We start from the raw sequence: 26,585 nt of genomic DNA on the forward strand, positions 1-26,585 counted from the left end.
CAGTAAACGGCTTTAGAGATAGTTGTGTTGTCGTTTTTTTTGGATGGATAGACTTAAACTCTCTGGGCCAGCAAACAAACAAGTAAAAACAGAGGATTGCAGCTATTTGATTGAATGGATCCAGAATGTGTCGACCTGTTCGGAGTAAACTGGCCTGAAATACCGATAGACCTTGAGAACACGTCCAACCATTTCATCTTTGGCCACGTGAGGGCAGTACGGAGCACGGGCCGCTGGGGCAAAGTACCCGGATGTGCCGCTTTAATCTATACAGCCGCCTCAAGCTCGCAGTTGGAGTTTGACGCCAGCCAGCCAACCAACCAGGGCCCAGCAGGGACAGCGGATCCGCACGCAGCCGTCCCCCCTATCCGCCCTTCGCTTCGCTCGGCCACCGCCGATAGAAGCACAACCACTTGTTCCTCGGTGTAGTTTAGCCCCTCTGTGTTTTGTTTTTTTGTCACTTCCAGCCCGTTTTAGTCAGCATGGCGTCGAGCGCCAAGCGGAAGCAGGAGGAGAAACACCTCAAGATGCTGCGGGAAATGACGAGTTTGCCCCCCAACAGAAAGTGCTTCGACTGCGACCAGCGCGGCCCGACCTACGCCAACATGACCGTGGGCTCCTTCGTGTGCACCTCATGCTCCGGCATCCTGTAAGTTATTATTTAAGTGTTACCCCATGACCTTATAGCTCGGAAATGGCGCACAAGTTAAGTATAATGATTTTTATTCTAGTCCCGGGGACGCAACATGAGGCATCTCTCGGCTAGCGGCTAGCCGAACGTGCCTTAGCTAACTCGGGTTGTGTTATCCAGCTGTTTGGAGTCTTAAGCTGTTGGGAAAACCTCTCGCCGAGCCGAGCCGAGACAGGCTAGGTCGGTCTGATAGATTCGTGGCTAAAGTCGCAAAGCTAACTTGAGCTAGCGAGTTAAATTTCACTGCACAGCTGGAAGCTAGCGGTCTTAGCCAAATTCTTCTTCTTCTGCTATTATTAGATAATGTCTTATTCTAAAACTAATTTAAAATGATGAACTTCTCTCTTTAGTGTATGCATGCATCCATGTATGTAATTCATGCGCCAGTATCTGATGTATGTGTGTTAGAGGAAGAGGGAGGGTGGGTATCTTTGTATCTGGGGAACCTGAAGAAGTCTTGCGTTTTAGGTTGGGTTGGATTTGGATTTGGGAATTGATTTGTGATTAATGGTTGTTGTATGGCTTCCGGGCCCCTGTTCGTAAGCTGTACATAGCTTCTAGAGAGTCCCGTTTTTACAAACGAACTTTGATCGAGTGTTGTTTGTATTTGAATTGATTTGTAAAATACACCGAAACTGAACTGCTCCTACGGCAACGACCGTTTAAAGTGGACTGCTCGATACCGGCCGCATTAAATATAACGGGGTGTGCTAACTTGGACATCACCACCACCACCCCTACACGTCTCTGCCGTGTTTCATCTACTGTATCTCCACGGAGTCACATGGTTGGTTGGTGACAGCCCCGCGAGGAAGAGAGGGGGGGGGGGGTGCACACGCCTTGAATATTCAACGACAGAAGAGCTGTGTTTGTTCTCGTTGTGTCGTCATCTTTCACGACCTTTATCAATGCGAGCTGGCTAATCAGAGGTGTCGGCGATGTGAGTTGATGGATTCTGGGGGAAAGGCGAGCAGTTTGGAGCGAGAGCCGAAGAAGAAAATGTGGCCGGTGATCGCTGCCTTGGAAATTGGGCGTGGTCCTGACGGAAGGAAGGAGGGAGGGAGGGAAGAAAGAAAGTCACGCTGAGAGAGGTGGCCGAGTTTAGAACACAGTCTAGTTGTTGTTATTATAAGCATTTGTCATCATCATCATCATCATCATCATCATCATCATCATCACAGAGAAAAACGGGTCATCAGAAATGCAAAATGCTTCACATTCAGTGAAAGTTAACAGCATCATTAGCTGCGTTTCCGTTTTAGAGTGTTTCGCAAAATAAAAGCGATGTTTTTAAAATTTCACCAGAGTACTACAATTGTGATTTGCAGGTGTTTCCGTTGAATGGTGCCAACTCGAAATGCATAACCTGGGATGAGAATTACATTCGCTTTTGTGTGTTTACGTTGTTGTATTTTCCTCTTTGAGTACTTGTATAAAAAAAAAATCAGTCTTCTTCAAACACAACGCACCATTTTTACCGGTCAGTGAACTGGTCACATGACCCCACCTCACCCTATTTGAGAGGTTTGTCCAAGTTTAGCTGTTTCGTCACCATTATTTCGATATTTGGGTTTTGTGCCATTATAGGCGTCCTGGAAACGCAGCTGTTGTTTTTGTGACACGCAGCAGTACAAGCGCTCGCATCTTTCCTCCGTGCCTGGCGCACAGTCACAATGACCTTTACAGGTTGTGCCTCTGTTTAACAACCCCGAGCATTTTGGAATTAATTAAAGTTGAATTAAAAGCACACTCTTGACTCCAGGGTGAAGTGAAGTTCACCTGGAAGTCATTTTGACAGCTGAACCAGAGGGGAAGATCTGTCGCCCGCGGCCTTAAACCCGCTCCAATTATGGCTGAATAAATAAATAGTGGTGGATCCCGTAAGCAGGTTATTATCTGCGTGCAGCTGCATCATCAGTCTTTGCGTGCGCGCGGTAAATTAGCTTGAACTGGCAACACAATAATAATAATAATAATAATAATGATCTCTGACGCACACTCTCTTCCTAATGCTTTATGGAAATGGTTCTGGCCATTTTAACTTTGTGAGTAATGATTATTCTGTTGTGACTGGGGGTTGCATTTGCTGGCCAGTTAATCCACGAGTCATTCTTCCTCTGCTCCCTGCGCTCTAATGGCCGTGTTGAGCTTCAGTCAGTCAGCAGAGGATCGGCAAGTTAATCTGCACAATCAGCCGGTGCTGCTCTGACCCCCGCCCCGGCTATAAAAGTGAAGATTATTCGACTCTGCCGCTGGAAAAAAGGGTTGAGATAAACGTTGTGTTTGCCCGCAGTCTCACTGCTCTCCCACCGCTTGTTGAGCGGATCCCATCTGCTCACCTTTCCCCAGCACGTCTCTCTCTCTCTCTCTCTCTCTCTCTCTCTCTCTAACGTGACTTAATTGAATTCCATTAGCCCCTCCCAATCACATTTTTTTTGTCACTTTTCTCTCGCCATCCCTCACGTTTCACACAGAACGAAACAACGGCGGTTACATTTACAGAGCGCAACGGACATCTGCAGGAAGTCTGCGGGGACGGGGGCAGGAAGTGGCTTTCTGCACCACTTTGCCAACTTGCCGACTTTGTCGCTCTATTTTCACACGGTACTCAAAGCCTGCTTTTATTTTTATTTTTTTTTCCAGAAAAGCGACTAATCGTGACAAATCGACCGACTTTTTCTGCCTTTCTGCCGCAACTCTGACGTGAAACCACGTATCGTGTGTCCTCGAGCTATACTGCTCCAGATTGGTCTTGGTCTCCAGATGACTTTTTTAAGGTTCTTGGCATCGTCTCAGACTCTGACCTGTTTTTACTGGGTCTTGTCTCGCTCTCGGACCGGACGGACTCGGGGTTTTTGATCAAGACTCAGCCAAGACTGCAGTGACACGATAATAACGCAACAGAATCCAGCTGTTTTTACGCTCTCTTGGTGACACCCAGAGTGACACCCTGCCCCCCTCAGTCCTGGTTCATTGATTTTGGAATTTTATGAAGCAAAGAAACTGGTTCATAGTATTTGGCAAAGCAGCACGATGTCACTGAAAATGATTTGACGATATCTTGCTGAAAAAGAGATGTTGCTGTTCAATTTAGAAGCAAGCTTTTCGGTCTTAAGCCAGCGGCTTCGCTCCTCGCTGGTGGAGGCGGCAGTACCGTCGACGCGTTTGTCGTCCTGCGCGTCTCTTGATCTCTTTGTTTGTAGTTGTTGTGGATTTATGGAACACTTCCTGCTCACGGCTGATGCTGCTGTGGAAATATGTTGAGCGTTATCCAACATCATCGTGCCCGAGTCTCGTCCTGCCGCAGCAGGAAGGATCTCGAGGTTGTTTGATGGGTGTAGCTGGAATCCACTGTGTAAACACACATTCCAGGGAAAAGGTGGAGTCGGTTCCTGCAGGAACAGACAGACACACAGACAGACACCAGCTCGGCCTGATCCTGGTGTCAGGAAGCAGCTTCCACTGTGACCTCCAGAGACCCGGCCGCCGGTGGGGTGTGATGGAGCGTGACGGTGTTGCTGCTGCAAACAAACAGGCGCCGTCGCTTTAAGACTTTCCGACATTTTTCATTGCTGGGTTTTATTTTGTTTTTGCATCTGCTGCTGCTGCTGCTGCTGCTGGCAGTGCTTCGGAAAGGTGTCGATGAGCGAAACGTCACTGCAGAGGGACGAGTGCTCACTTGCTCTCTCTCTCTCTCTCTCTCTCTCTCTCTCCCTCCTTTGAAGCCTGCCAGTCCCGCTCGCCCCTGCAGCACTTTTGCACGATGCAAATGAGTTGAGTTTTCCCGGCCGCCCGAGAAGCTTCACGCAGCAGTGGAGGAGGAGCATCGTTATTATTTTACTTACTGCAATACAGGGCTTTCCACTAGGGGGCGCCACCACTCGAGAGACGGCACATGGCTGAACTCGGTGGTTGCTGAGATGCAAGGAGGTCATCGTCATCATTGGTGTGACGTAAAAAAAAAAAAATCTCAGTCGTTCTGACTGACGCAGTCAGTGTGTGAGTGTTAACACAGCAGTGATGTTTTGAATGTCTTGGTTTGACCTGCTGCCTGTTAAACAAAGCCACACACACACACACACACACACACACACACACCAGTGTAACAGGTCCCCCCCCCCAGAAAATAAACTGCACTGCACCCCGTGTGTAAATACGTGGTTGATGTTTTAACGAGCTGACGGCTGATTGGACGAGCTGATGCCCTCCAGTCCACGTCACAGAGAGCACTGGCAGAAGAACAGCAGCTGCAGGTTCCATTACAAAATTTGTTTCTAAAATTTCAACATGGTACCATTGTGACCTGCAGGTGTTTCCATCGAATGGTGTGGAGCACAAAGCATAAGAATTAGGTTTGCTTTTGTTTGCGGTCAAAAATAGTTGTAATATTTTAAACATACTGCGTCATTTTCTGGTCACGTGACCCCGTACATCACATCTGCTGCCATGTTTGGGCTTTGTGTAATTCTAGGGGGTCATGGAAATGCAGCTACTGTCTCCTCTGGGTCCAACCTATCAGCTGTCTGACGAGAAGCATGATTAAGTCATGTGGTTCTGCCCGGTGTTTGTGTGTGTGTGTGGCGTGGCTTGGCTTGTTCACACACTCACACTGTAAGCCGTGGGCTAATTAGCCAACAGACTTGACGGAGTCGAGCTGCTCTGAATAATTCAGCCGTCCAGTCTTGTGTTTCTGTGACTGCGGCTCCTCGTCATTGTGTGGCTGGTCAGCAGTAGCATTAGCAACAGTAGTAGCAGTAGCAACAGTAGCAGTAGTAGCAGTGTGGGTCCGATTATTTTATTCAATGAGTCACGATTGTCTTTTTTTTCGACGCCTGTTTAACTGAACTTGCGTAAATCTTCAGGAGTCACATGACCAGTTCACTTCATGTAGCCGAGGAGCTCAGTGCCGCTAATGGGAGCCTCGCTGTCTGTCGTCTGTCTGTCAGTCTGCACAGACATTCTCTCACAATTATTCCCCCCCCCCAAAAAAAAAACAAACATTTATTACCGTTATTCTACTGACAAAAGAACAGAACAGCAAAATATGACAGCGCTTCATGCAAGACTGGCTCATCAGCTCCGGCCGTCAGAAGGAAGGAACAGTCAGCAGTGAACACCAGTGCCTTTGATGGAGATGAGCAGAGAGGAGGACCGGCTTCCTGATGATACACGGCCGTGGAATAAAACCCGGTCCATTTTTTTCTGCAGCCAACCGATTAAATATTCTTTACTAAGAACTCAACTTGGTCAACGTGTTCAGACCTCAGTGAGGTTTGAGGCTCCAGTGAGGTTTGAGGTGGTTGTAGAAACTTGATTTGTTTCCTTGTGGTGCTGCGATGAAGTGAAAACCTCTCTGAAACTGAAGAACTTCCAGACCACGGAATGTGATCCCTTTCTTTGGTTCGAGGACGCTGCGGTTTCCTTGAAGCTTCCCCAATATGGGACAAATAAAATCTGCTTCTGCTTCTTCTTCTGCCCCACTGACTGAAGCAGCTTCTCCTACAGCATTTTACGCCTTGACGTTGTCGGTTAGACGGCGCTTCTGAAGCAGCGCAAGGTTTTCCCACCCACCACCAGATTGGCTGTTGTGCATCACGTGGTGCACTGTTGTCATTTAGCAGCGCTTGTTGTCTTGCCGCTGACGTCCCGAATGAGAGAAAATGTGAGAGAATCGCCGGCATTCAGAAATGAGAGGCCGCAAGTGTGAATCCAGATCGATTAATCGTGCGGCCTGACTGCAGATCACCCCCCACCCCACCACCACCACCTCTCAGTAACCTCTCTCCCTCTCTCTCTCTCTCTCTCTCTCCCCCACCTGCAGCCGAGGACTGAACCCACCTCACAGAGTCAAATCCATCTCCATGACGACCTTCACGCAACAGGAAATCGAATTCCTGCAGAAGCACGGCAACGAGGTGGGCGGAGCCACTGACTGCACCACCTGACGGTGGAGGTCACTCTCACACTCTCTCACTTCTCCTTTCTTCCCCTCTCCTCCACCCCGTGGCTTTTAATCTGTATCACTCCGCCGCGTGTCCAAGAGGCGGGACTTCCTGCTCCACTTTGGCTGAGCCTATTAAAAGCTGCCCGGTGCGGCGGCGGAGACAAACGTCCTCCAGTGGCCTTTTTTATCTTTAGCACCTTTATTTTCAGCTGCTGCTCCACCAGCGCGAGTAACCTGAGCAGCAGCAACACTGTGGAGGTCGCCGGCAGTCAGAGACCCTCATTGTTCTGTTCCCAGTTTAACACCAGTCTGTCTGTCTGTCCCTCTGTCTGTCCCTCTGTCTGTCCCTCTGTCTGGCCCTCTGTCTGGCCCTCTGTCTGTCCGTCTGTCTTTCTGTCTGTCTTTCTGTCTGTCTGTCTGTCTGTCTGTCCCTCTGTCTTTCTGTCCGTCTGTCTGTCCGTCTGTCTGTCTGTCTTTCTGTCCGTCTGTCTGGCCCTCTGTCTGTCTACCTGTCCCTCTGTCTGTCTGCAGGCGTGCAAGCAGATCTGGCTGGGCCTCTACGACGACAGAACCTTGTCGGTGCCGGACTTCAGAGAGTCTCAGAAAGTCAAGGAGTTCCTCCAGGACAAGTATGAGAAGAAGAGATGGTGAGAGCCAACTGGACCGTCGCCGTCCCAGTAGCATCGCTGGACCGAGTCCCCGGTCCTGCTCTGACAGGGGTCCCTCCCTGCCACACAAACCAACACACACACACACACACACACACACGTCATTGCTGTGGTCTTCTCCTCCAGGTACGTCCCTGCAGAGCAGGCCCGGGCGGTGGCCTCCGTCCACGCCTCCATCTCAGGCTCCTCCAACAGCAGCACCAGCAGCACCCCGGAGGTCCGGCCACTCAAGTCCCTGCTGGGGGAGTCGGCCCCCACCCTGCACCTCAGCAGGACCACCCCGCCCAATCAGGTGAGACTCACTCAGGCAACCAGTCGGCCAATCAGGCTGCACACTCACTCACTCGCTCTCTCTGTCACACACACACACACACACACCAGGTTCTATGTAGTTGTTTTTCTTGTTGCTGAATTATTTTCTTTCCTCCTCCCCACCACTAGTCTCCGCTGGCGAGCCGCAGTCAGGCCCATCACCACCATCATCACCTGCAGCAGCAGCAGCAGCAGCAGCAGCAGCAGCAGCAGCAGCACGTCCACGACAAACGCTTTGACCTCCTCAGCGACCTTGGTGGAGACATCTTTGCCGGCCCGTCCAGCGCCAGCGCAGCAGCAGGCTCCGCCCCCGGCTTTGCAAACTTTGCACATTTCAACAGCCACACGAGTAAGAAACACAGACAGGAAGTGACTCACGATGTGGGGGGGGGGGGGTGTCCTCCCTGCCGTCGCCATTGTCGAACAATTCATTGCTTCGTTTGTGGTCGCACACTTTTGTCGTGTGTGTGTGTGTCACACTCCTCATTCACTCCATCACCACCCATCAGTTCTTTTCTCATTGTGGTCTTTTTTTTTGTTTGTTTGTTTGTGTGTCCTCCATCCTCCCATCACCTGCTGCTCCTCCAGCCGCGCAGCACAGCGCCAACTCCAACACGGGTTTTGCAAACTTTGATGCGTTCTCCACCAGCAGCTCTGGCTCCAACCTGGCAGGTTTCCACCCGGCCAACACAGGTAGAGGTGCACCTCCTCCTCATCCCCCCTCCTCCTGCTCCTCTTCACCCCCCTCTTCTCCTTCTCTCTCTGTTCCTTCTGCTCTTCCTCTTTCTCCTCCTCCTCTTCTCATCTTCTCATCACACGCGCTTTCCTGCTCTCTCTCTCTCTCCTGCTCTCTCTCTCTCCTGCTCTCTCTCTCTCTCTCTCTCTCTCTTTCTCTCTCAGTTTCTCATCCTTTTGCTTCAGCAGCTGTTGATCACTTTTATATTCTCATGCTTTCTTTTATTTTAACGTTTCTTTCGCCCTCATCTTTTTAACGTCTTTTTTTTTCTTTGGTGTTTCTCATCTGCCCGTCCCCCCCCCCCTCTCCATCTTCCATCCCTCTGTGCCTTTCTTTTTCTTTTATTTTTGCTGCCAGCCTTCACTGCGCTCTCATCCAGCCGCAGTCTGGTTGAGTTTGGTGCTGCGCTGCCTCTGCAGGACACACACAGTAAGTGTCCGTGTCTGGGTTTCACACTCTGACCTGCACACCACCCCTCTCTCTCTCTGTCTGTCCATCTGTCTGTGTGTCTGTCTGAGGGTCAAACAAAATGAAAAACAGCTCTAACGATCCCCCCATAGACAAAAACACAGAGCCAAAGCAGGAAGTCGAAAGTTGAAACAGCCGATGTGATTCATCGAGTTCCCACTGAACAGACACACAGTCATGTGTCGCGACCTTGAGCTGACCTCTGACTGCGCCGGTGCGACTTTGGCTGCGTTTGCTTCCGACCAGTTTTTTATTTCCCTCAGTCTTGTGAGTCCTGGTGAAAAGTGACTGAGGCGGGGGGGTCGGGTTCTTCTTCTTCTTCTTCTTCTTTCACTCTTTTGATTGATGGCGTGCTGCTGACCTTGTGTGTTTAAAAACAACAGAAGCAAACGAGTGAAGCCAACTCTAAACAGTCAGTAGCTGCGTTTCCGTGACAGGTTTTCGCAAAATAAAATCGATCTTTCGAGAGAAAAAATTCGACAAATTCCAATTGCGGTTCGCAAGTGTTTCTATTGAATGCTGCTGTCAAGGATGGCGCTAAGTGGTGAACTGGTCACGTGACCGTACGTCACGTCCGCCGACGTGTAAATGCAGAAAAAGTGTCTCCATGACACTTTTGCGATATTCCTCCGTATGGATCCGTGTGAAAAAACCCTCATGAGAGCATGGAATCGCAGCTCGTGTTGTGTTGTTGTGTTCCCCCCCCTTTAGACGATGACAATCTCCTCCCACCCCTCCCCCACCGCTCGCCTGACTCCACCCCGTCGTCCAGGCCTCACGTCTGACTCTCCCATCTCTCTCCTCCTCCATGCAGGCGGCACCACTTTTGCACATTTTCACCACTTGCCCAAATCGTGTAGCGCCGCCGACTTTGGATCCTTCGCTCTCTCCTCCTCGCACGGTCGCCCCACTGCAGCCGGTGGGGTCGTTAGCCCCGCCCCGGCCGATAGATACGCGGCCCTGGCGCACCTGGATGGTGTGTTTAGCTCAGCCAATCCAGAGCCAGGTAAACCCCCTCACACCAAACGCCTTTCCGAGCGACGGCGGCTCGATCGCTTCACGTCAGGATCTGCAAGATCGCGCTGCAACCCAGGTAGTTTGGTGTAGTTAAAGAAAACTACGGTGAGAAAGAAGTCTTTTCCCCGTCCGAAGCGTCTCAAGTATCACTGTGTGGGAAAAAAAAGATCAACCGATCTGCAGGTAGTATACAAAATGCAGGTGTTTAAAGTTTACATGCATTTTGTTCATCATAGTTTCAGATTTAAAGTGAACTCTGCTCGGTTATTTGACGGCCGACTACCAGTCTTGACTGTTTTCCAAAGCAGCTGCAGTGGTTTTGTGTGTCTGAAAGGCGCCCGTGCTGCCCCCTGGTGGTGTGAACCTGCACACTGACTTCAATGCAGCAGACTGCGCCGCAGAGGCTTCTGCGGTTGTTGTCCCTCTGTTAACCTTCCTCCTTCCTGTCTGTCTGTCTGTCTGTCTGCTCTTCCAGGAGCTTCTGTCCCCCTCGCTGGTGGTGGAACAGGAAGTGGAGGAGGCGGAGCAGCGGCGGCGGCTCTCCTTCAGAAGCAGCAGACGGGCGGTGACCGCTACGCTGCGCTGGCCGCGCTGGACACGGTCTTCAGCTCCTCCTCGGCCCCGCCCACCAGCGGTTACAGCACCTGCAGCGCCACCCAGGGGTGAGCTGTGGTCTCCTTTTCTGAAAGACTGTCTATCTATCGCTCCATCTGTCGTTCTATTCTCTACTTCTCGAGCTCTCTACCTCTATCGCTCTATCTATCCATCTCTATCTGTCCATCTACCTATGGCTCTATGTATCGCTCTATCTCTATCACTCCAGTTCCCTCTCAACACACACACACACACACACACACGCACACACACACAACAATGACAGATTGAGACAGCTTGAAGCCACCAGGAGCGGTTCAGTGCACGTGTGTCTCACTCCACATTCACACACTGACAACATTCAACATAGACTGCAGCACAGGCCGTGACGACAAGCAGTTAACTAGACACCTCTCAGTTGTGTCAACAGAAACTAACAACACAACATTGTGCAAGTCATACATACAAATGGCAATAATGAAGTGTGTGTGTGTGTGTGTGTGTGTGTGTGTGTGTGTGTGTGTGTGTGTGTGTGTGTGTGTGTGTGTGTGTGTGTGTGTGACACCATGACCTCTTGACCCCTTGACCTCTTCTCTCCCTCTGCAGCGGGCTCTTTGCTGGTGATGCCGGAGTGTCGACGGTGCAACAGGTGCAGCAAGCAACACCCAGCATGGCTGCAGGGTTTGGAGGTGAACACACACACACACACACACACACACACACACACACACATCCATCCACCTCATCAGGTCTTGGATCTTCTGAACAGGAAGTGTTTCTCTTCCTCCTCGTCCTGACCCGTCTGTCCCTCCCTCTCTCTCTCCCTGCAGCTCCGTCCACCAATCCCTTTGTAGCTGCAGCAGCTCCAGCGGCCGCCAGCAGTAACCCCTTCCAGAGCAACGGCCGAGCGCCTCACACAGCCTCCGCAGCAGCAGCTGCAGCAGCAGCAGCAGCAGCAGGTCAGGCCAGAGTACCGCTGACTCACCTCCTCTAGATGTCTTCTAACTAACTCAGGCTGCAGCATCAAATCCATAAAATCCATGAACATGGATTGTTAAGACTGTTGGTGATGATGCAGCACCTAAAAAGAAAAACGCGTCTGTGAATTTAGTGTGAAACATTAGAATGTTCAGAGAGAGTCCTGTAAGATTGTCTGATTTGTATTTTACTTTATCATGCATCAACATGTATTAGCTCATGTTCATTTAAACAAAAATATGCCTCTTCTTGTGCATTTTCTTTAAAAAGAAAAAAAAAAGCCTGTGCTTGACAGACTGGTTAACATCCACTAGCAGTCAAAAGCTTGGACAAACCTTCTCGTGCAATTTTCTTTTTTATCTTTAAATCTTCCTACACTGCATATCGGTACTGAAGACATCAAACATATGAGCAAGATAGACGTAATTATACAGCAAAGAAATGCGTTAAATAACTCTAAATATGCTTTTTATCAAAGGTGGCTGTATTGAAGAATTCAAATATGTCCATGTAGTTGTTATGTTTGAGTTATTTGACACTTTTATTGTTTCCTACATAATTCCATGTGTGTTCATACACTTGTTCATACATTTTTTTTATCTTATCCCATTCATCGATTAATGTAGAAAAATAATCAACCTATCAGTCGATTATTAAACCAGTTGCAGCTCTGCCTCTAACCAGACACATTTTATTGATTGTGTTGCAGCGTCGTTCGGCACCGGCTCCATGAGCATGCCGTCGGGATTCGGGAACGCCTCCGCCTACAGCCTCCCCACCAGCTTCAGCGGAACCTTCCAGCAGCCGTTCCCCGGCCAGGCGCCGTTCCCACAGCAGCCTCAGGCCTTCCCTCAGCAGCCCAACGGTGGGTGCAGCAGCCCTCCGGTGTTAACCCGGTGATGGCGGCCGGTCCAGCTGATTTGACACACATCAACACCGGAGTCGTTAATGGTTTTATTTTTTATTAAAAACATTTTTCTGTGTTTCCAGGTGGAGGTTTCCCAGTGTTTGGCCAGGCCAAGCCTGTAGTGACTCCGTTTGGCCAGGCGATGGCAGCACCCATGGTCTCCGGCAACCCTTTCCTGGTCCGTCTCGTCACTTCACGTGAATTCACATTCAACTCTCATTTCTTTATTATTTTGCCTCTGACTTCTTCTTCATTCCTCCCCGCTGCAGGGCGCCGCTCCACCTCCACAGTATCCTGCAGGGGGCTCCTCCACCAACCCCTTCCTATAGCGCCCCGTCCAATCAGCTGCTCCGCACGGCCTACGACAAAGTGGCGTTCTTGCACTTATTGATCTGTCTCATTTCACCAAGTAGCTTTAAAGAGAGAAGAAAAAGAAAGAGAAGTGAAAACCCACAAGGTTGAGAGAAGTGGGCGGAGCCTCTGTGGAACCTGTGAACTGGCCTCTACTGAACCACGTCATCAAACTGGCTGAACTCTTTAACTTATTGCGAAGGGCGTGTGGTGCCGCCGCCGATGCTGCAGTCCCGTCTTCTTCTTCTTCTTCTTCTTTTATATGAATTTAGCTCTTACTTCATATCAGTATTCTTCTTGTATTACGCAGGATTTCCTTCCGACTGACTGGTTTTCTGGAGGGAGGGTTTGCCGGGGAGGGGGCCGGGTGGGTGCTGCCCCCTGCTGCTGTGTTTGTGAACCTGTTTCTTTGTGCTGGATTTCTTTTTTTCTTCTGTTTCTTTCAAATTCTGTGAACCAACCGCGTCCAATAACGGTGTGACAGCAACAGCTGAGGAGCTTGGAAACACTCACTGCTGGCTATTAAGAGTATTTTAAGTTAACGTGTAAATATATACAGTATGAATATATATTATATATTAAATAATAATTTTAAGTAAGATTGAAAAAAAAAAAGACCAAACTGTCCATTTATATGGAAATGTGGAAAATCTTGTACATTTTGTTTTGTATAAAAAATGGATTTCTATCCCCGGTGTCTGCTGTCAGTCGTTTTTCAAAAATTAAAAACTTTAAACGACGAAGCTCGCGTTCAGAACTTGTGCTCCTCAAACTCCGGAGGCTTGTTTTTTGTCGGGTGGGCGGAGTCTTTGGGCCGCTGCCTGTGCCTCCGGGCTTTCCAGAGGGTGAAGATCCCTCTGACCAGGAAGATCACGGCGATGACGGAGAAGTAGCTGCTGTAGATTATGAACTGGGGATCAGGAGCACATCAGACATCAAATCAACCAACGTCCCAAAACAAAGTAAGGCCAAAATCAAAAGCTACTAAAGTTCTCACTAACTCAAATCCAATGCAAGACATTAAACTGCTCTTGACCCGTTAGGCTCAGGAGAGCCATCACGTTAGCCAATCAGAGGTCTGTGATGGTATCGGAGGCAAAGTTTGATGACGTCTACAAAGTTTTCAAATCTGTGGATGTATTTTCACTTGATGATACCATGTGACCAGCTTCCTCGCTTGAATTAAAAGCTTCCCTTAAACGAGAAAAATCGAGCCACTCTCAAAACGTGCGACACATCTGGCTGTCCAATCAGAGCAGCTCGTCACAGCGGGCAGTCATACAGCACCGAGCTCATAGACAGCGTTTGAAGGGGCAAAACTTGGAAAGGTGATTTGTACGTGGACGCCGACCAATCAGCTGCCATTCTGGCCACAGCTCAGGGCTTCCCATTGGTGCTTAGAACAGCTCTCAGCGAGCGACTTCCTGGTTGAAGCTGATTGGTCATGAAATCCCCTGATTGATGACTGACTGACTTTCACAGCTGCTCACCTGTGGGATGATGGAGAGGGCCAACCCCGTGTTGTCCACCACCACTGAGGTGATGATGGTCTGCAGAACCAAGGCGGCAAAGTTGTTGGCGCCAAACACCAAAGCGTAGCGCTCCATGCTCAGGTCCACCGCTATCTGGTACCTGCAGGGGTGGAAGAGGAGGAAGAGGTTGAGAAGGAGGTGTAGGAGTCGGTGGAAGAGGTGGAGGAAGAGGAGGAGTGGAGGAGGAGGTGATTCTCATTAGTGGTGTCAGCCTGGACCAGGTGTTGGAGATGGGCCGTCCTTACATGGCGATGGTGATCAGCAGCATGTAGAGGCACTTGAAGAGCACGTAGCCGACATAGCACAGCCAGATGTTGTAGGTGAAGGTCATGAGGAAGAGGGCGCCGGAGCCCAGGGCGGAGAAGATCCCCAGCGACAGCTCCCCCCAATGATCCCACCTCACCTCGATGAAGCCCACGCCGTAGGCCGTGGCTGCACCTGCAGCAACAACAGCAACATCGAGAGCAGCTCAGCTCAGTGGACAGAGCGCCAGTGGCCCCACCTCCTTGGTGATGTCACCCACCCATCAAGCTGGACACGGCCTCCACGCCGCCGTTGTAGATGCTGCTGAAGTTCCCGGAAGGTTGACTCTGTTCTTGAATGTGTTCCCACAGAAACTGAAGAGGTTGAAAGAGTGATTTTAAACAGCAGGTAAGATGTTTGTCTGTCAGGGTTCTGTTCTGTTCTGTTCTGTTTGTTTGGTGGGTTGGTGTGGTTCATTTCGCTAGTAGCTTCAACCATCCACCATCAGTGACTTGTGTGGATCCTCAAAAATCCCCAATTGGCCTATTTTCTTTAAGGCCCCCTAGTGGCAATAACACATACTTATTGTTTGGTAGGCAAACAACTGGCTACTAGGTGCTTTAGGTGACAGAATAGACACCCAGGCAGCATGAGTAAGCTCCACCCTCCCCGCCCTCCACCCCTCTACCTAGGATCCTAACAACGGTCTTATGACCAATGGAATCAAGACTGACAGAAGTCAGGTGTCGTGTTGTGTCATTTTGTTGGTTCTCTGGGTTGTTGCGTGTTTCTTGCGTGTCACCTGCACGTAGTTGACGGTCTGGTTGTAGCCGCAGGTGGCCATGGCCCACCACACCGACCAGTAGAGCAGCTGCCTGGAGCTGTAGCACTGGCGGAAGTCCTGGAACAGCTGTAAGAGAACCCTGCTGCAGCCCTGACCTGCTGCTGACTCCTCCACCTGTTTCTCTCCTCCTCCACCACCTTCAATTCCTCCTCCTCCACTGCCTCCGCCTCCCCCTCCACCCACTCCATCCTCCAAAGGTCCAGCTCCTCCACCTCCATTTCCATCCCCCTCAGGCTCCTTGGCCGCGTTGCGGTGGAAGAACATGCTCTGCTGCGGCATGGGCAGGAAGAAGGAGGTGAGCAGAGCGATGGAGGTGAGCACCAGCGTGAACTCGATGATGCCGTGGTAGGACAGGAGCTTCAGGCTGACCAGGATCTGACCCAGTACCGAGCCCACCGTGTAGCCCAGAAGCTGCACGCTGCGGCAGTACGATGTGACCCTGCGGTACCTCTCGGGCTCCACCATGCTGCAAGAGAAGAAGGAGGAGGTGGAGGAGAAGGACAAAGAGTTTGAGGAAGAGAAAGAGGAGAAGAGGGAGGAGGAGGAGGAGGACTTGAAGGAGGTACCTGTAGATGTAGGAGAAGTAGGCCACGTCACAGGCCGTCACAACGGCGTAGAAGAACTGCATGGTCTGCATGGCCGGGACGGTGGCCAGCCAGCGCAGCAGGGCGGTGGTGACAAACAGGGCGCAGCACTGTAACACCACCACCGGCTTGTAGCGCAGCCAATCGGTGAGCAGGAACACTGGCACCAGTAAAGCCAGGTAGGAGTAGGTCCATACTGGGAACACCTGGCCGTTCACCTGATGGGGCCATTAACCACAATCAGTTCAGCCTCAGATAAGAAGGACAAGACGTTTGAAGTCTGGCAGTATCGTTGGAGGAGTTTCTTGCCCAGAAGAAAACACTTTCTTGGTCCTGATCCATTGGAGTTCACTGCACCACCGCTGAGCACTTTAGTTTCCAACCTCCATCACTGTCAGGTTCTGAACCTGAACCCTAACCAAAACACTCCTCCTGTACCTGAGGTTAGGGTCAGGGTTGGAGTTGGGGTTAGTTTCCTACCTGCTCCACCATCAGGTTCTGAACCCGAACCCTAACCAAAACACTCTTCCTGCACCTGAGAGTGGGTTTGTGGTTTGGGTTGTCGTTGGGTTTAGGGTTGGGTTTAGGGTTTGGGTTGAGTTTAGTTTCCTACCTGCTCCGGAGTCAGGTTCTGAACCCGAACCCTTACCACAACACTCGCACCTAAGATTGGGGTTGGGGTTGGAATAAGGGTTGGGGTTGGAATTAGGGAAAGAGTAAGCGTTAGGAGTTAGGGTTAGTTTCCTACCTCCTCTGCCGTCAGGTTCTTATCTGTCCCAGTCAAGAATTGGACAAGGAAGGGCTCCAAGGGTTTAACGGTGCTGAAGAAGCCATAGATGCAGAGCAGAACTGTAGGGAACCTCCAGCTCCTCCTGAACCTCCTCAGCGCCTCCATCTGCTGCTGCTGCTGCTGCTGCTGCTACTGCTGTGTGCTGAACTGCTGCTGCTCTAAACACCTGAAACTGACTCACCATGGTCAATCAACAACCTGGTCAAAGAGCAACATAACTCCACTGTGACGTAGCTTGATCACAATAGATGACGGGAGAAATGCCTGTCTTTATGATGCTGATATGCAGTGACTATCGGCAACGCTGGAGATTTGCTGAGCTGCATTTCTGGCACCTTCAGGAAATTATTTTAGATAATCATGTACAATAAAAACAAACTAAAACAAACAAAAAAAAAAACCCAGACAGCAACTCAAGATTGTTTTTATCTACTGATTAATGTTTGAAGGCAATAAGTCAAACCATCCGCCTAAATGATCATAATGAGAGTTTGGCATTCATTAATAGAAAAGTTCAAAGGTTGAGCCGGATAGGCAGCAGAGTAAAACCACCGGACTGAAGTCAAAGCAGAGCGCCCCCTGGGGTCATATTCCGATCGGGACCCGCAAGTCACTGCAGGACATATATTGTGCAGGAATAGTTCGCACGACAACATGAGTCAGTCATAGAGAGTCAGAGGGACTACAGCCAGGATGCAGCCTGGTATGGACACCTCTGCCTGCAGTAGCGGGGAATCACCACTTGGTGTCGCACTAGCACGTCATTATACCGTGAAACCAAAAACCAAAAACAATATCCTGTACATATATTATAATGTAGCACTTTAATAATATATATCATATTATACAAGTGATTTATATACATTTTTGGCCCAGTGAAAAAAGGGTTCCAGCTTATATGTGTTTTCGGTGTTTGGTGTTTTTCCATCAAAGATGGCGCCACGTGCTCTGGATCAGTGTTAAATGATTGCATTTATGTTTTTCTGGTGACTTTTATTTTGACACCTGGATGTCGATGTCCGCTAGGTGGAAACAGTGTAGAGCACTGTGCAGAGACAGCGAAGAAGAACGGACGGCGCAGAGCAAAGTTTCAATACTACTACTGGTCTATGGCGCGCACCTTACATATATTACCTTTGTTCCGTAGTAACCTTTCTTTGTTGTCAACAAATATGACGATGTGCACTCGCGTTTGTTGTGTTTGGAGCGTTTTACGCTGCCGAAGCTGATTGTCACCTGCTCACCTGAGCTACATGAACGTTGATTTGCGCTGCCGGGGAAGCTTCAGTTTGGTTTATTTTAAGAGTTTCAATCAATTATAGTCGACTGTGTAAATTAAATGGCTTGGTATGAGTTTTAATAATTCTTTTTATTGATGAATTTTATATACACTTTAGACTTGTGTTTTATTTTTGATTAAAATCAGCTATTTGTCACTGTTGATTAATGTACGTTAAATATGAATGTTATTGTTTTTTGAGAAGTACTCATTGAAACGTTTTTATTTTTGTTTTCTAGTTTTCACGGTGTTCAATGGTGCTTCATTTGAACTGTTCAATGAAGGCACCTGACGACATCAGTAAGAAGCGTGGACCTGCTGATTGGCCAGCGGCAGTTACAGCTAAAATGACGAACGTGAATAAGGCTTAAAAAAAAAAAAAAACTTTCCCCCCCAGAAGTTGAGCTAGGTTGTTCACATTTAGATCACGCATGCGCAGTGGTCGCGGTGCGTCGTCATAGCTACGGCTTGTTGACGTGCGCGAGCTGCATCCGTGCACAAAATGAAACTGAAGCGGTTTCTCCTCAGATATTATCCACCAGGTAGCAACAGTTTTCGGGAAATGCTCTGAACTTTCTGCTTTTCATTGGGAAACTTGCAAGTTGTTGTTGTCGTCGTCGTTGTTTTTCTTCATGTGCTTCCTTCACACCAGGGATCATTGTGGAGTTTGAGCGCGGGGTCTCAGTGAGCACCAGAGCCATCGACCTGCTGGATTTATCTCCCGAGTGAGTTCACTGCGCTGTTAAACTTTAACAACAGCGTGTCAACAAAACTAGCTTCTTTTATCAACGCCTCGCACCGAACACTATTCCCGTCACATGTTCCTGTTAGGATCGAAACAGTTTCCGGTCTTTTTGTGCTACACTTGGCAACAGTTTGAGTGTAGAATTTTATGTGTCAACAGTCTTGATTCGTGTCTTATTCGTATCTCTACCCCGTTTGAGATCATGCTCTTATTGTGGGGGGGAAAAAAACTGAACAAGTTACAATCCACCTGCAAGAAGGATTTGACGCTATGGCAGATACAATATTCACTTGTGCCCAACAGGAAGTGATTGTTCAACTGAAATTCCCTGAAAAACCACAGGAATCATATATTTACATGTAACTCATGTTTGATATAGGCTATATGTGAAAATGATACAAATAAGAGAAAATCACACATAGTTTTTTTTTTTTTTTACAAACAATATTCCAACGCTTGGTAACCCTTAAAAATCATTTTCATCTGCATTTCCTCAAAGGCAAAGAAAAATCATCTCCAGCTCTTCTTTCCTCTTTAAACTCAACTGAAATGTGCTTGTTGGGATGGAAATAAATCTTTCCCACTCCAGAGATTTTGGATCGTTACGCCACGGTTGATGATTAACATCTAATCATTATTTATTACCGTTTTTTTTTTAAAAAAAAAAAATCCTGGCAACGCAGGACGGACGTTGAGGAGCTGCTGGTGGAAATCCAGCGCTCGGAGCCGCTGATCACTGAGTCTCACGTCGATCAGGTCAAACATCTGCTGGTCCGACTGCAGGAGAAGCTGAGCCAGCAGGACCAGCGCAGCTTCAGCTCCTCCAAGGTCACACAACTCTCCTTCTACTCAAACAACACGAGAAATATAAGATAGCTGGGTCGGTTTGTAGGTAGAGTGGATTACTGTCATTTTATTTTTATTTGTTTTTTTTTATTTAGTATATTGTATACAATTTTTGATACATTTCTAAATACATGTTTTGTTTTTTCCTTAGCTGTTTTACACGGTTGAAAAGGTGCTATGATTTGTTGGTCAGTGTTAACGTTGTGAAATATCACAGTTTCCCCAAAGTGACTCTAGAGGGCGGCAGTGATCCAGGCACAAAGCGTCAGCATCAGTATGAAAAAAAATCCCCAACAAAAACCCAACAAAAATAATTGCAACCATCAGAGGAAGTCCAGATGACTCCAGCAGTGGAGCTTATTGGTCTTGGCATCAGGACAGACAGTTCCAGCTTAATGGCCACCTCCAGGGGGAGCTCTTCACACAGCATCAACACACAACAACCTGTGTTTATGTGAGGATGTTTCCATCTAAGTTGTGTTGTGTTGTGTTGCACTTGTTTACAGGAACTCAAGGCGCACGTCCTCCCGCTGACCAACGTGGCCTTCGACAAATCCGGCTCCAGGTGAGTTGGGAAACCTCGGCGTCTTGTGCTGTGTCGCTGTGTGTGTTCGTGTGTAACCCGGGCCTACCGCTGCACCTGCTCAGGTTCCTGACAGGCAGCTACGACAGGACGTGTCGCGTGTGGGACACGGCCTCGGGCGGCGAGCTGCACACGCTGCAGGGTCACGGGAACGTGGTGTACGCCGTGGCTTTCAACAACCCCTACGGGTAATCTGCTGCAGTTTGCTGTTCCTGACACTAGAGGTCGCCCTCGCTCAACTCCTCCCTTCCCCCCGCTTGGCTTGTCTTGGCAGGGACAAGATCGCCACCGGCTCCTTTGACAAGACGTGCAAGCTGTGGTGCGCAGAGAGCGGGAAATGTTACCACACCTTCCGCGGACACAAGGCAGAAATTGTGCGTGCAAGAAAACTCAACGCTGCAACAAATTTGTTTTGTTTTTTTTGGGGGGGGGATTTTCTTTTTCTAAGTTTAAACTGACAATTTAAAACACTACTTTTTTTCCCCCTCCAAATTGTGTTTCATCAAGAAGGGAAACAAGCTAAGCATTGCGGCAACGTTACAGTTGTCAAAAGTTGTGCAAATTGTCACGTTGCGGTGAATTGATGTTTTGTGTCTTTTGGGCAGAAAAAGTTTTTCTTTTTCCCAGGCAATTTTTATGATTAACTTTGTTTAAGAACATCCAACATTTCACATAAATTTTGCGACTTTGATCTAAAAAACGTGGAGTTTTGCACCCAGGCTACACAAAACGAAAAATACACACAAATGAGAGAGAAAAAAAAAATGACCCTCATTTAAGATTTGTGGAAATGCTAAGCATTTTTTTTTTTTTTTTGGACACATGTCAATTGATGTTTAATGTTGACCTTCCTTTGATGCAGGTCTGCCTGGCGTTCAACCCGCAGAGCACCCTGGTGGCCACAGGAAGCATGGATGCCACGGCGCGGCTGTGGGATGTGCAGAACGGCGAGCAGGTCTCCACTCTGATGGTGGGACATTCCCTCTGTCTGCCCTGAAGTCTGCCCCGCATTTTTAGGATGAAAAATATAATCTTTTTTTTTTTTGTACTAAAATACTTTTTTTTTGGATATGGAAAGAATGTTTTTTAGAATTAAATTTTGTGTTTTTGTATTTTCATGGATTGGAATCTAACAGGCCGCTTTACTCAGTTTGTACGTTGGCCAGTGGGGGGCACATCTGATGATTTTTTTCTTCTTCGTTGGTTACCAAAATATATCATCTAATATTGATTTGTCACTGAAGACTTTCTAACGCACTATGCTATCGTAGATGGTATTGCTGGTAGTATCGTAGATGGTATCGCGGCTAATATCATAGACGGTATCGCAGGCAGTACCGTAGCTCGTATGGTACATGGCATGGTATTTGGTGTGGTATCTGGTGATACCAGTGGTTTCAGTACCAGGTATCCCAGCAGTCTGGTATCAACCCTGATGGTATCTCTCCACCAGGGCCACTCTGCCGAGGTCCTCTGTCTGAGCTTCGACTCCAGCGGGGGGCAGCTGGTCACCGGCTCCTTTGACCACACACTGGCTGTCTGGGACGTGGCGTCGGGACGGTCAGACAGCCGCCGCCGCCCTGACAGTGATCACATGGTCGCGGTTTGAGGCCCCGCCCCTGACTCTGCCGGCCTTGCTGGTTTTCTCAGGTGCCTCCACGTCCTGACGGGCCACAGCGGAGAAATCAGCAACGTGCAGTTCAACTGGGACGGTTCGCTCATCGTCTCCGGATCCATGGACAAGACCTGCAAGGTCTGACTCCGCCCCCTTGGCACTGACTCCGCCCCCCCGCTGCCTGTTGCCATTTCAGCTGCTGGTTGTCGTTGACGAGTCTTTGCCCCAGAGTCACTTTGGAAAATGAAGCGTTGAAACTGCACAGCTTCAGTTTTTATTGACATCCAGCAGGAGAAACTTCTCTCTGAGGAGGAGGAGGAGGAGGAGGAGGGGGAGGGGGAGAAGAACGTCTGAGGTCCTTCAAGTCCACACTCGACCTCCATCCCTCTCCTCCTCCATCTCTCTACTCATTAATCACTCCCTCTCTCTCTAATCTCCATTTCTCTCCCGCTGCATCTTCCTCCTCCTCCTCCCTCCATCGCCCCTCCTCTTCCCTTTCTCCACCCTGCCCCTCACCCCCTCCGTCTCTCCTCCTCCTCCAACATTAATTGCAGTGAAATTAACTCATAATTTCTTCATAATGACCAGATGAGTTGATGATTCACCTGTGTGTGTGTGTGCGCAGCTGTGGGAGCCTCTGGAAGGGGTGTGTGTGGCCACTCTGTCGGGCCACAGCGAGGAGGTGCTGGACGTGACCTTTGACCTGAGCGGCCGGCTGTTGGCTTCAGGCTCAGCTGACGGTGAGGAACCGCAGACAGGAAGCGACTCGACCAGCGGCATTCTGGGGTGGAACCTGGTGGAGTCACCGCTCGCCCACCTCACTCTCTCTCTCTCTCTCTCTCTCTCTCTCACTCTCTCTCTCTCGCTCGACCAGGCACAGCTCGGCTCTACAGCACCGACACCCGCCAGTGTCTCGCCACGCTGGAGGGTCACGGCGGCGAGATCTCCAAGGTGAGGTTCACGTGCTTGACCTTTGACCTCTGTGCTCCCCACACCAGCAGCCACTGTTGAGAAGAACCCGTGTGTGTGTGTGTGTGTGGCCTGGCCTTCATCCAGCCAGGATAAAGCGGGATAAAGGTTCATTCTGCCTGATTTCTCCACTAATCCCCCCTGGAAACAGTGTCTCTCTGTCTCTCTCCCGCTCTCTCCTTCTCTCTCTCTCTCGCTCGCTCCCTCCCTCTCTCTCTCTCTCTCTCTCCCTCTCTCCTCTTGTCATTTCACGCCGTCGTGTTTTCCCAATTTTTTTTTTTTCAAAGCCTGAAAGTCAAACGGCTGTGCCGGATGAATCTTTCCGCTCGATGAACTGGCCTTATCTCGTCGGGGATTTGCTCTTCCGTCCGCAGTGCAGCAGCTGCTCTTTGGACGGTGGCGTCACTTTTGACGGGAATATTTTTAGGATTCAGATGTGAGAACGTACAACGTACGCTGTAAAGTTAAAAAGAGCAACGTGTCAAGAGCGGGAAGTTATTTCTGCTCCTGTGTTGTTTAATTATAGCTACATTTTGTTTTCCTCCTCCTCCTTCTGTCACCTTCATTTCCTGTATGAGGCTTCTAATAAACTCCTAACTTCAGATCTTCTTAGTTAATCCTCTTCTATTCTGTGACATCACCGTGATTAAAAAAAAAAAAGGCAAAGAGCCTTGAGTTCTTGTGACGATGTTGAAACAAAATAATATTACACGGTTGTTTTAACCGTGTTTCTCTCCATCATGGTTTTCCTAAACTTCTGCCTTCATTCTTATTATAATTGTTGTTCAACGTATTTCCTTATTTACACAAAGTTGCAAGATCACAATTTTCGTTTCCCATTGATTTTGAAGTTTCAATCTGAACTGCAGCGACGGCGGTGAAGACGTACAGCTGGAGTTCCTCAGGGTCGTGTCATTGGACCGCAGCTCTTTACAGTTTTAACCATTGGATGTTTTCATAGTTTTTTCATATTTTATTTATTTTCTCTTTGCCGAAAACATTTGAACCGCCTTGAGAATTTAGAGGTTTTAATGGTTTTTTTCTTCAAGTCCTTTTAAAATCAACCTAACTTAAGTCGTTTCCCCTGCTGCCCCCTGCAGGTGTGTTTCAGCCCCCAGGGGCGATGGCTCCTCACGGCCGGCTCGGACGGGACGGCCCGTCTGTGGGATGTCCGCTCGGGAGTCTGTCTGCAGGTCCTGCAGGGCCATAGAGACGAGATCTTCTCCTGCGCCTTCAACTACGAGGGCGACGCCATCATCACAGGTATCACTCACACACGCACGCACACACGCACGCACACACGCAGCTTGGGGCCTCTCAAGTTTAATTGCACAGAAACAGAGCAGCTGTGTCCTCCTGTGCTGCCACCTGCTTGTCTTTGTGCTTCACTGCAGGCAGCAAGGACAACACCTGCCGCATCTGGACCTGAGTGAGTGTGTGTGTGTGTGTGTGCGTGCGTGAGTTTGTGTGTGGCTCCTCCAGTGAGAGGAAAACACACCGGCTCACACCCCCCGGGGCGTCACAGATGCAGGAGGTGGAGAGAGAGTCGGAGGGAAGTGGGCACGGAACCAACAGCAACATCGTGAATATCACGCTGAAGATGGAATCTCGGCTGGAAAATCCAGAGAAAACCTGAAATTGTGTTATGATAATAATTTGTAAAGTAGTAATTTGGTATCGAGTGCGTTTCCAAGCTGAACACAACCAGTTTTTTGGACAAGTAAGGGTGGTTTTGTTTGCGTGCATTATCTACATGGTTTCTATTTTACTTGCATGTAAACTAAAAATTTTGTTGCTAACAACACTGACGACAATGACGTTGAAAAGTCTTATCCAAGCTTGTAGCTGCGTAGATGAGGTGACACCACAACAAACTGGTGCTCAGGAACCAAATATACCCCCCCCCCAAAAAAAAAAAAAAAATTGTAATGCAACTGTACAAACATGTTTGCCATTTTCAGCATGCTACGCTACACTAAGCTAAGCTCGGCATTCTCACCCTGAGAACTGGAACCTTTTTGCTGCCTTGTGGTGACGCTTCCTGACTAGAACCAGCCAGAGCTGGTCAGTTTACTGTTAGCAAAGTGCTTCTCTGTCTCTGAACCAAAGTGTTTCATTCGCTTCAAATAAAACCTCAGCGAGCTCAACGACGACCGTAGACTTGCTCGTTTGTCACATCACAGAAGTTTAATCATGTCAAAAGATAAATACATTCAGTTTCTACCGTGACAAGAGTTTACACCTGAACCGTGTGCGTATCATCATCATCATCATCATTATGGTTATTCTTATCATATTATTTTCAATTCACCCCAGTGCTGATGTAATACTAAAGACCACTAAGTCAAGAAGTAAACAGACCAAATTCACATTGAAACTGAACATGACAGTCGCTCCTCCGTCCTCCCTCCTCGTCGCGAAATCCTCCGCTCCTCCTCCGGCGCCAGAAACAATCCCTCCTCCAACCCGGCGGCGGCGCTAACATCTACACACAACACGGGCACTCTCGACAGAACGTCACGGCCCCAGCAGGGGGCGTGATGGGCAGACGAGCACGACGGACACCGGTGGCGACAGACAGTAAGTGGAGGGCGGAGCTTCTCCTGCCGTGTGCGATTTTGATCTGCGCTCGTTGGTTTGGAACGAAGAAACACGTAAATTGACCTCAGATAATTTTTTGGGGAAGTATTCTGTGAAGTGGTGACAGGTGCTGGTAAAAAGCTGTGAAGCGCCGCTTCTTCTTCTTCTTGTCCCCCCAGGAACCTGTAAAAACCTACAGTTTGTCTCCGTGTGTTTGTGTGTGTGTGTGTGTGTGTGTGTGCAGGAGAAGCTGAAATAAAAAATACAAATCTGGCTCCGCCCACGACAACCGACGACCAATCAAAAATCTCTCCTCCTCTTCCTCCTCCTTCAGTTATGGGCGCTTCCTCCCAGTGCGTCTTTGTGCTTTTTCATAAAGGGACATGGCGGCAAAACAGGAAGTGAGGGGGCGGAGCCGTTCCTACAAGGAGTCCAGCAGCCAATCAAAGAGTCCGGAGAGGGCGTGGCCTCCCTCCGCTGGGCCCTGGCTGAGCTGGCAGAAGCGCAGGATGGCGGCAAACAGGTCGGCGACGCGCCATGCCCTCTGCGCCATCAGGTGCGCCACCTGCTGGAGCTGCAAGGGGAAGACAGGAGGGGGTTCAGCAACGCACCGCCCGGTCTTTGACTTACACTCGCAGTCAAAAGTTTGGTCACACCTACTCAATTCCATGTGTGCCAATACGTAGTTTTGATGCCTTCAGTGAGAAACTGAAGAAAAGACATTAAAGTCATTGGTTGTGTAGCTCCGCCCACCTTGGCCGCGCTCACGTCCTCGCTCCTCCGGAAGTGCAGGGCAGGAATTCCCAGCTCGGAGGCGGCGATCCACTGCAGCGCCAGCCGCAGCTCGGGGTCGACGCCCCCTGGCTGCAGGTCACAGTTGGCCACTGCCAGCAGCAGCAGCAGCCTGGGCTCAGTGCTGCCCCCTGCTGTCCTGGCTGCTGAGAGAATCACAGGAGTTCTGTTACACAACACGTCCAGCCAACGGGTCAGATTTTTGTTTTTTTAGCTGCAAGGTGGTGGTGGTTTGGGTGGGGGGGTGGTGGTGTGAACATTAGCTTAGCATTGCTCTTTGACAAATAGCAACAGGAGACTTTGACTCCGCCCACCCTGCTGGATGCCGTCCCTGGATGCCGCCGCCGCAGGTCCTCTGTCCGTCGCCTCACTGCAACACAGGGACAAACATCAAAGTGAGTAGCTGTAGCTCCGCCCACTTGGTCCTTTCCACAGTCTGACCAGTTGGACCAGCAACAGTAATTAAAACAGGGGATAGAAATAATACTACCAAAACTTGTGCAACGCAGAGAAAAAA

At 49.3% G+C, this 26,585-nt stretch overlaps 4 protein-coding genes across 12 annotated transcripts in view; 2 read left to right on the plus strand and 2 right to left on the minus strand.

The window, feature by feature from the left end:
• The first annotated feature begins 289 nt into the window (after positions 1–289).
• agfg1a (ArfGAP with FG repeats 1a) lies at positions 290–13,354 on the plus strand. 5 transcript variants are annotated; one of them, XM_076014980.1, is made up of 13 exons: positions 290–649; positions 6,513–6,606; positions 7,167–7,282; positions 7,430–7,595; positions 7,745–7,964; positions 8,204–8,308; positions 8,709–8,780; positions 10,312–10,498; positions 11,037–11,119; positions 11,261–11,389; positions 12,118–12,273; positions 12,399–12,493; positions 12,585–13,354. In XM_076014980.1, the coding sequence occupies exons 1-13, from the start codon at positions 483–485 to the stop codon at positions 12,642–12,644; spliced, it is 1,650 nt and encodes a 549-aa protein (XP_075871095.1). In that variant the 5' UTR covers positions 290–482; the 3' UTR covers positions 12,645–13,354. The 5 variants fall into 5 exon arrangements, with proteins under 5 accessions (XP_075871095.1, XP_075871096.1, XP_075871099.1 ...); XM_076014981.1 differs by having other exon boundaries at positions 11,261–11,376; positions 12,114–12,273; XM_076014985.1 differs by lacking the exon at positions 290–649 and adding an exon at positions 2,469–2,579.
• Positions 13,355–13,417: 63 nt separating this feature from the next.
• On the minus strand, positions 13,418–16,791 carry LOC142880978 (thiamine transporter 2-like). Its single transcript, XM_076014988.1, has 7 exons — positions 16,618–16,791; positions 15,852–16,087; positions 15,244–15,751; positions 14,722–14,815; positions 14,444–14,636; positions 14,157–14,298; positions 13,418–13,576 (listed from the first exon to the last, which is right to left on the minus strand). The coding sequence occupies exons 1-7, from the start codon at positions 16,762–16,764 to the stop codon at positions 13,418–13,420; spliced, it is 1,479 nt and encodes a 492-aa protein (XP_075871103.1). The 5' UTR covers positions 16,765–16,791.
• A 1,551-nt stretch (positions 16,792–18,342) lies between these two features.
• Positions 18,343–24,846, plus strand: daw1 (dynein assembly factor with WDR repeat domains 1). The gene is made up of 13 exons (XM_076014996.1): positions 18,343–18,480; positions 18,591–18,663; positions 19,367–19,511; positions 20,036–20,094; positions 20,178–20,300; positions 20,387–20,486; positions 20,975–21,082; positions 21,566–21,672; positions 21,763–21,865; positions 22,353–22,467; positions 22,602–22,678; positions 23,797–23,959; positions 24,091–24,846. Exons 1-13 carry the CDS (start codon positions 18,441–18,443, stop codon positions 24,123–24,125), a joined length of 1,248 nt encoding a protein of 415 aa, XP_075871111.1. The 5' UTR covers positions 18,343–18,440; the 3' UTR covers positions 24,126–24,846.
• Positions 24,847–24,861: 15 nt separating this feature from the next.
• Positions 24,862–26,585, minus strand: part of sphkap (SPHK1 interactor, AKAP domain containing) — a 29,354-nt gene continuing 27,630 nt past the window's right edge. For all 5 annotated transcript variants that reach the window (XM_076014955.1, XM_076014957.1, XM_076014953.1 and 2 more), the window contains 3 exons: positions 26,383–26,438; positions 26,030–26,211; positions 24,862–25,850 (listed from right to left, as the gene is read on the minus strand). In XM_076014955.1, the coding sequence (XP_075871070.1) occupies positions 25,698–25,850; positions 26,030–26,211; positions 26,383–26,438 (391 nt within the window). In that variant the 3' untranslated portion in view covers positions 24,862–25,697. The remainder of the gene's footprint in view (positions 25,851–26,029; positions 26,212–26,382; positions 26,439–26,585) is intronic.

This window comes from Nelusetta ayraudi, unplaced genomic scaffold (assembly GCF_046127955.1).
Source record: "Nelusetta ayraudi isolate G7.1 ecotype Tasmania unplaced genomic scaffold, CSIRO-AGI_Nayr_v1 ptg000175l, whole genome shotgun sequence".
NCBI lineage: Eukaryota > Metazoa > Chordata > Actinopteri > Tetraodontiformes > Monacanthidae > Nelusetta > Nelusetta ayraudi.

What these genes read in the sequence shown, in the direction of transcription:
- agfg1a (XM_076014980.1), top strand. Translation starts at nt 483, where the DNA reads ATGGCGTCGAGCGCCAAGCGGAAGCAGGAGGAGAAACACCTCAAGATG. An exon ending in AAGTATGAGAAGAAGAGATG is followed by an intron (nt 7,283 to 7,429) that starts GTGAGAGCCAAC and finishes CTTCTCCTCCAG; the next exon opens with GTACGTCCCTGCAGAGCAGG. An exon ending in TCTCCGGCAACCCTTTCCTG is followed by an intron (nt 12,494 to 12,584) that starts GTCCGTCTCGTC and finishes TCCCCGCTGCAG; the next exon opens with GGCGCCGCTCCACCTCCACA.
- LOC142880978 (XM_076014988.1), bottom strand. Translation starts at nt 16,764, where the DNA reads ATGGAGGCGCTGAGGAGGTTCAGGAGGAGCTGGAGGTTCCCTACAGTT. An exon ending in TACTTCTCCTACATCTACAG is followed by an intron (nt 15,752 to 15,851) that starts GTACCTCCTTCA and finishes CTTCTCTTGCAG; the next exon opens with CATGGTGGAGCCCGAGAGGT. An exon ending in CTGCTGATCACCATCGCCAT is followed by an intron (nt 14,299 to 14,443) that starts GTAAGGACGGCC and finishes CCACCCCTGCAG; the next exon opens with GTACCAGATAGCGGTGGACC.
- daw1 (XM_076014996.1), top strand. Translation starts at nt 18,441, where the DNA reads ATGAAACTGAAGCGGTTTCTCCTCAGATATTATCCACCAG. An exon ending in GCAGCTTCAGCTCCTCCAAG is followed by an intron (nt 19,512 to 20,035) that starts GTCACACAACTC and finishes ACTTGTTTACAG; the next exon opens with GAACTCAAGGCGCACGTCCT. An exon ending in GCTTTCAACAACCCCTACGG is followed by an intron (nt 20,301 to 20,386) that starts GTAATCTGCTGC and finishes TTGTCTTGGCAG; the next exon opens with GGACAAGATCGCCACCGGCT.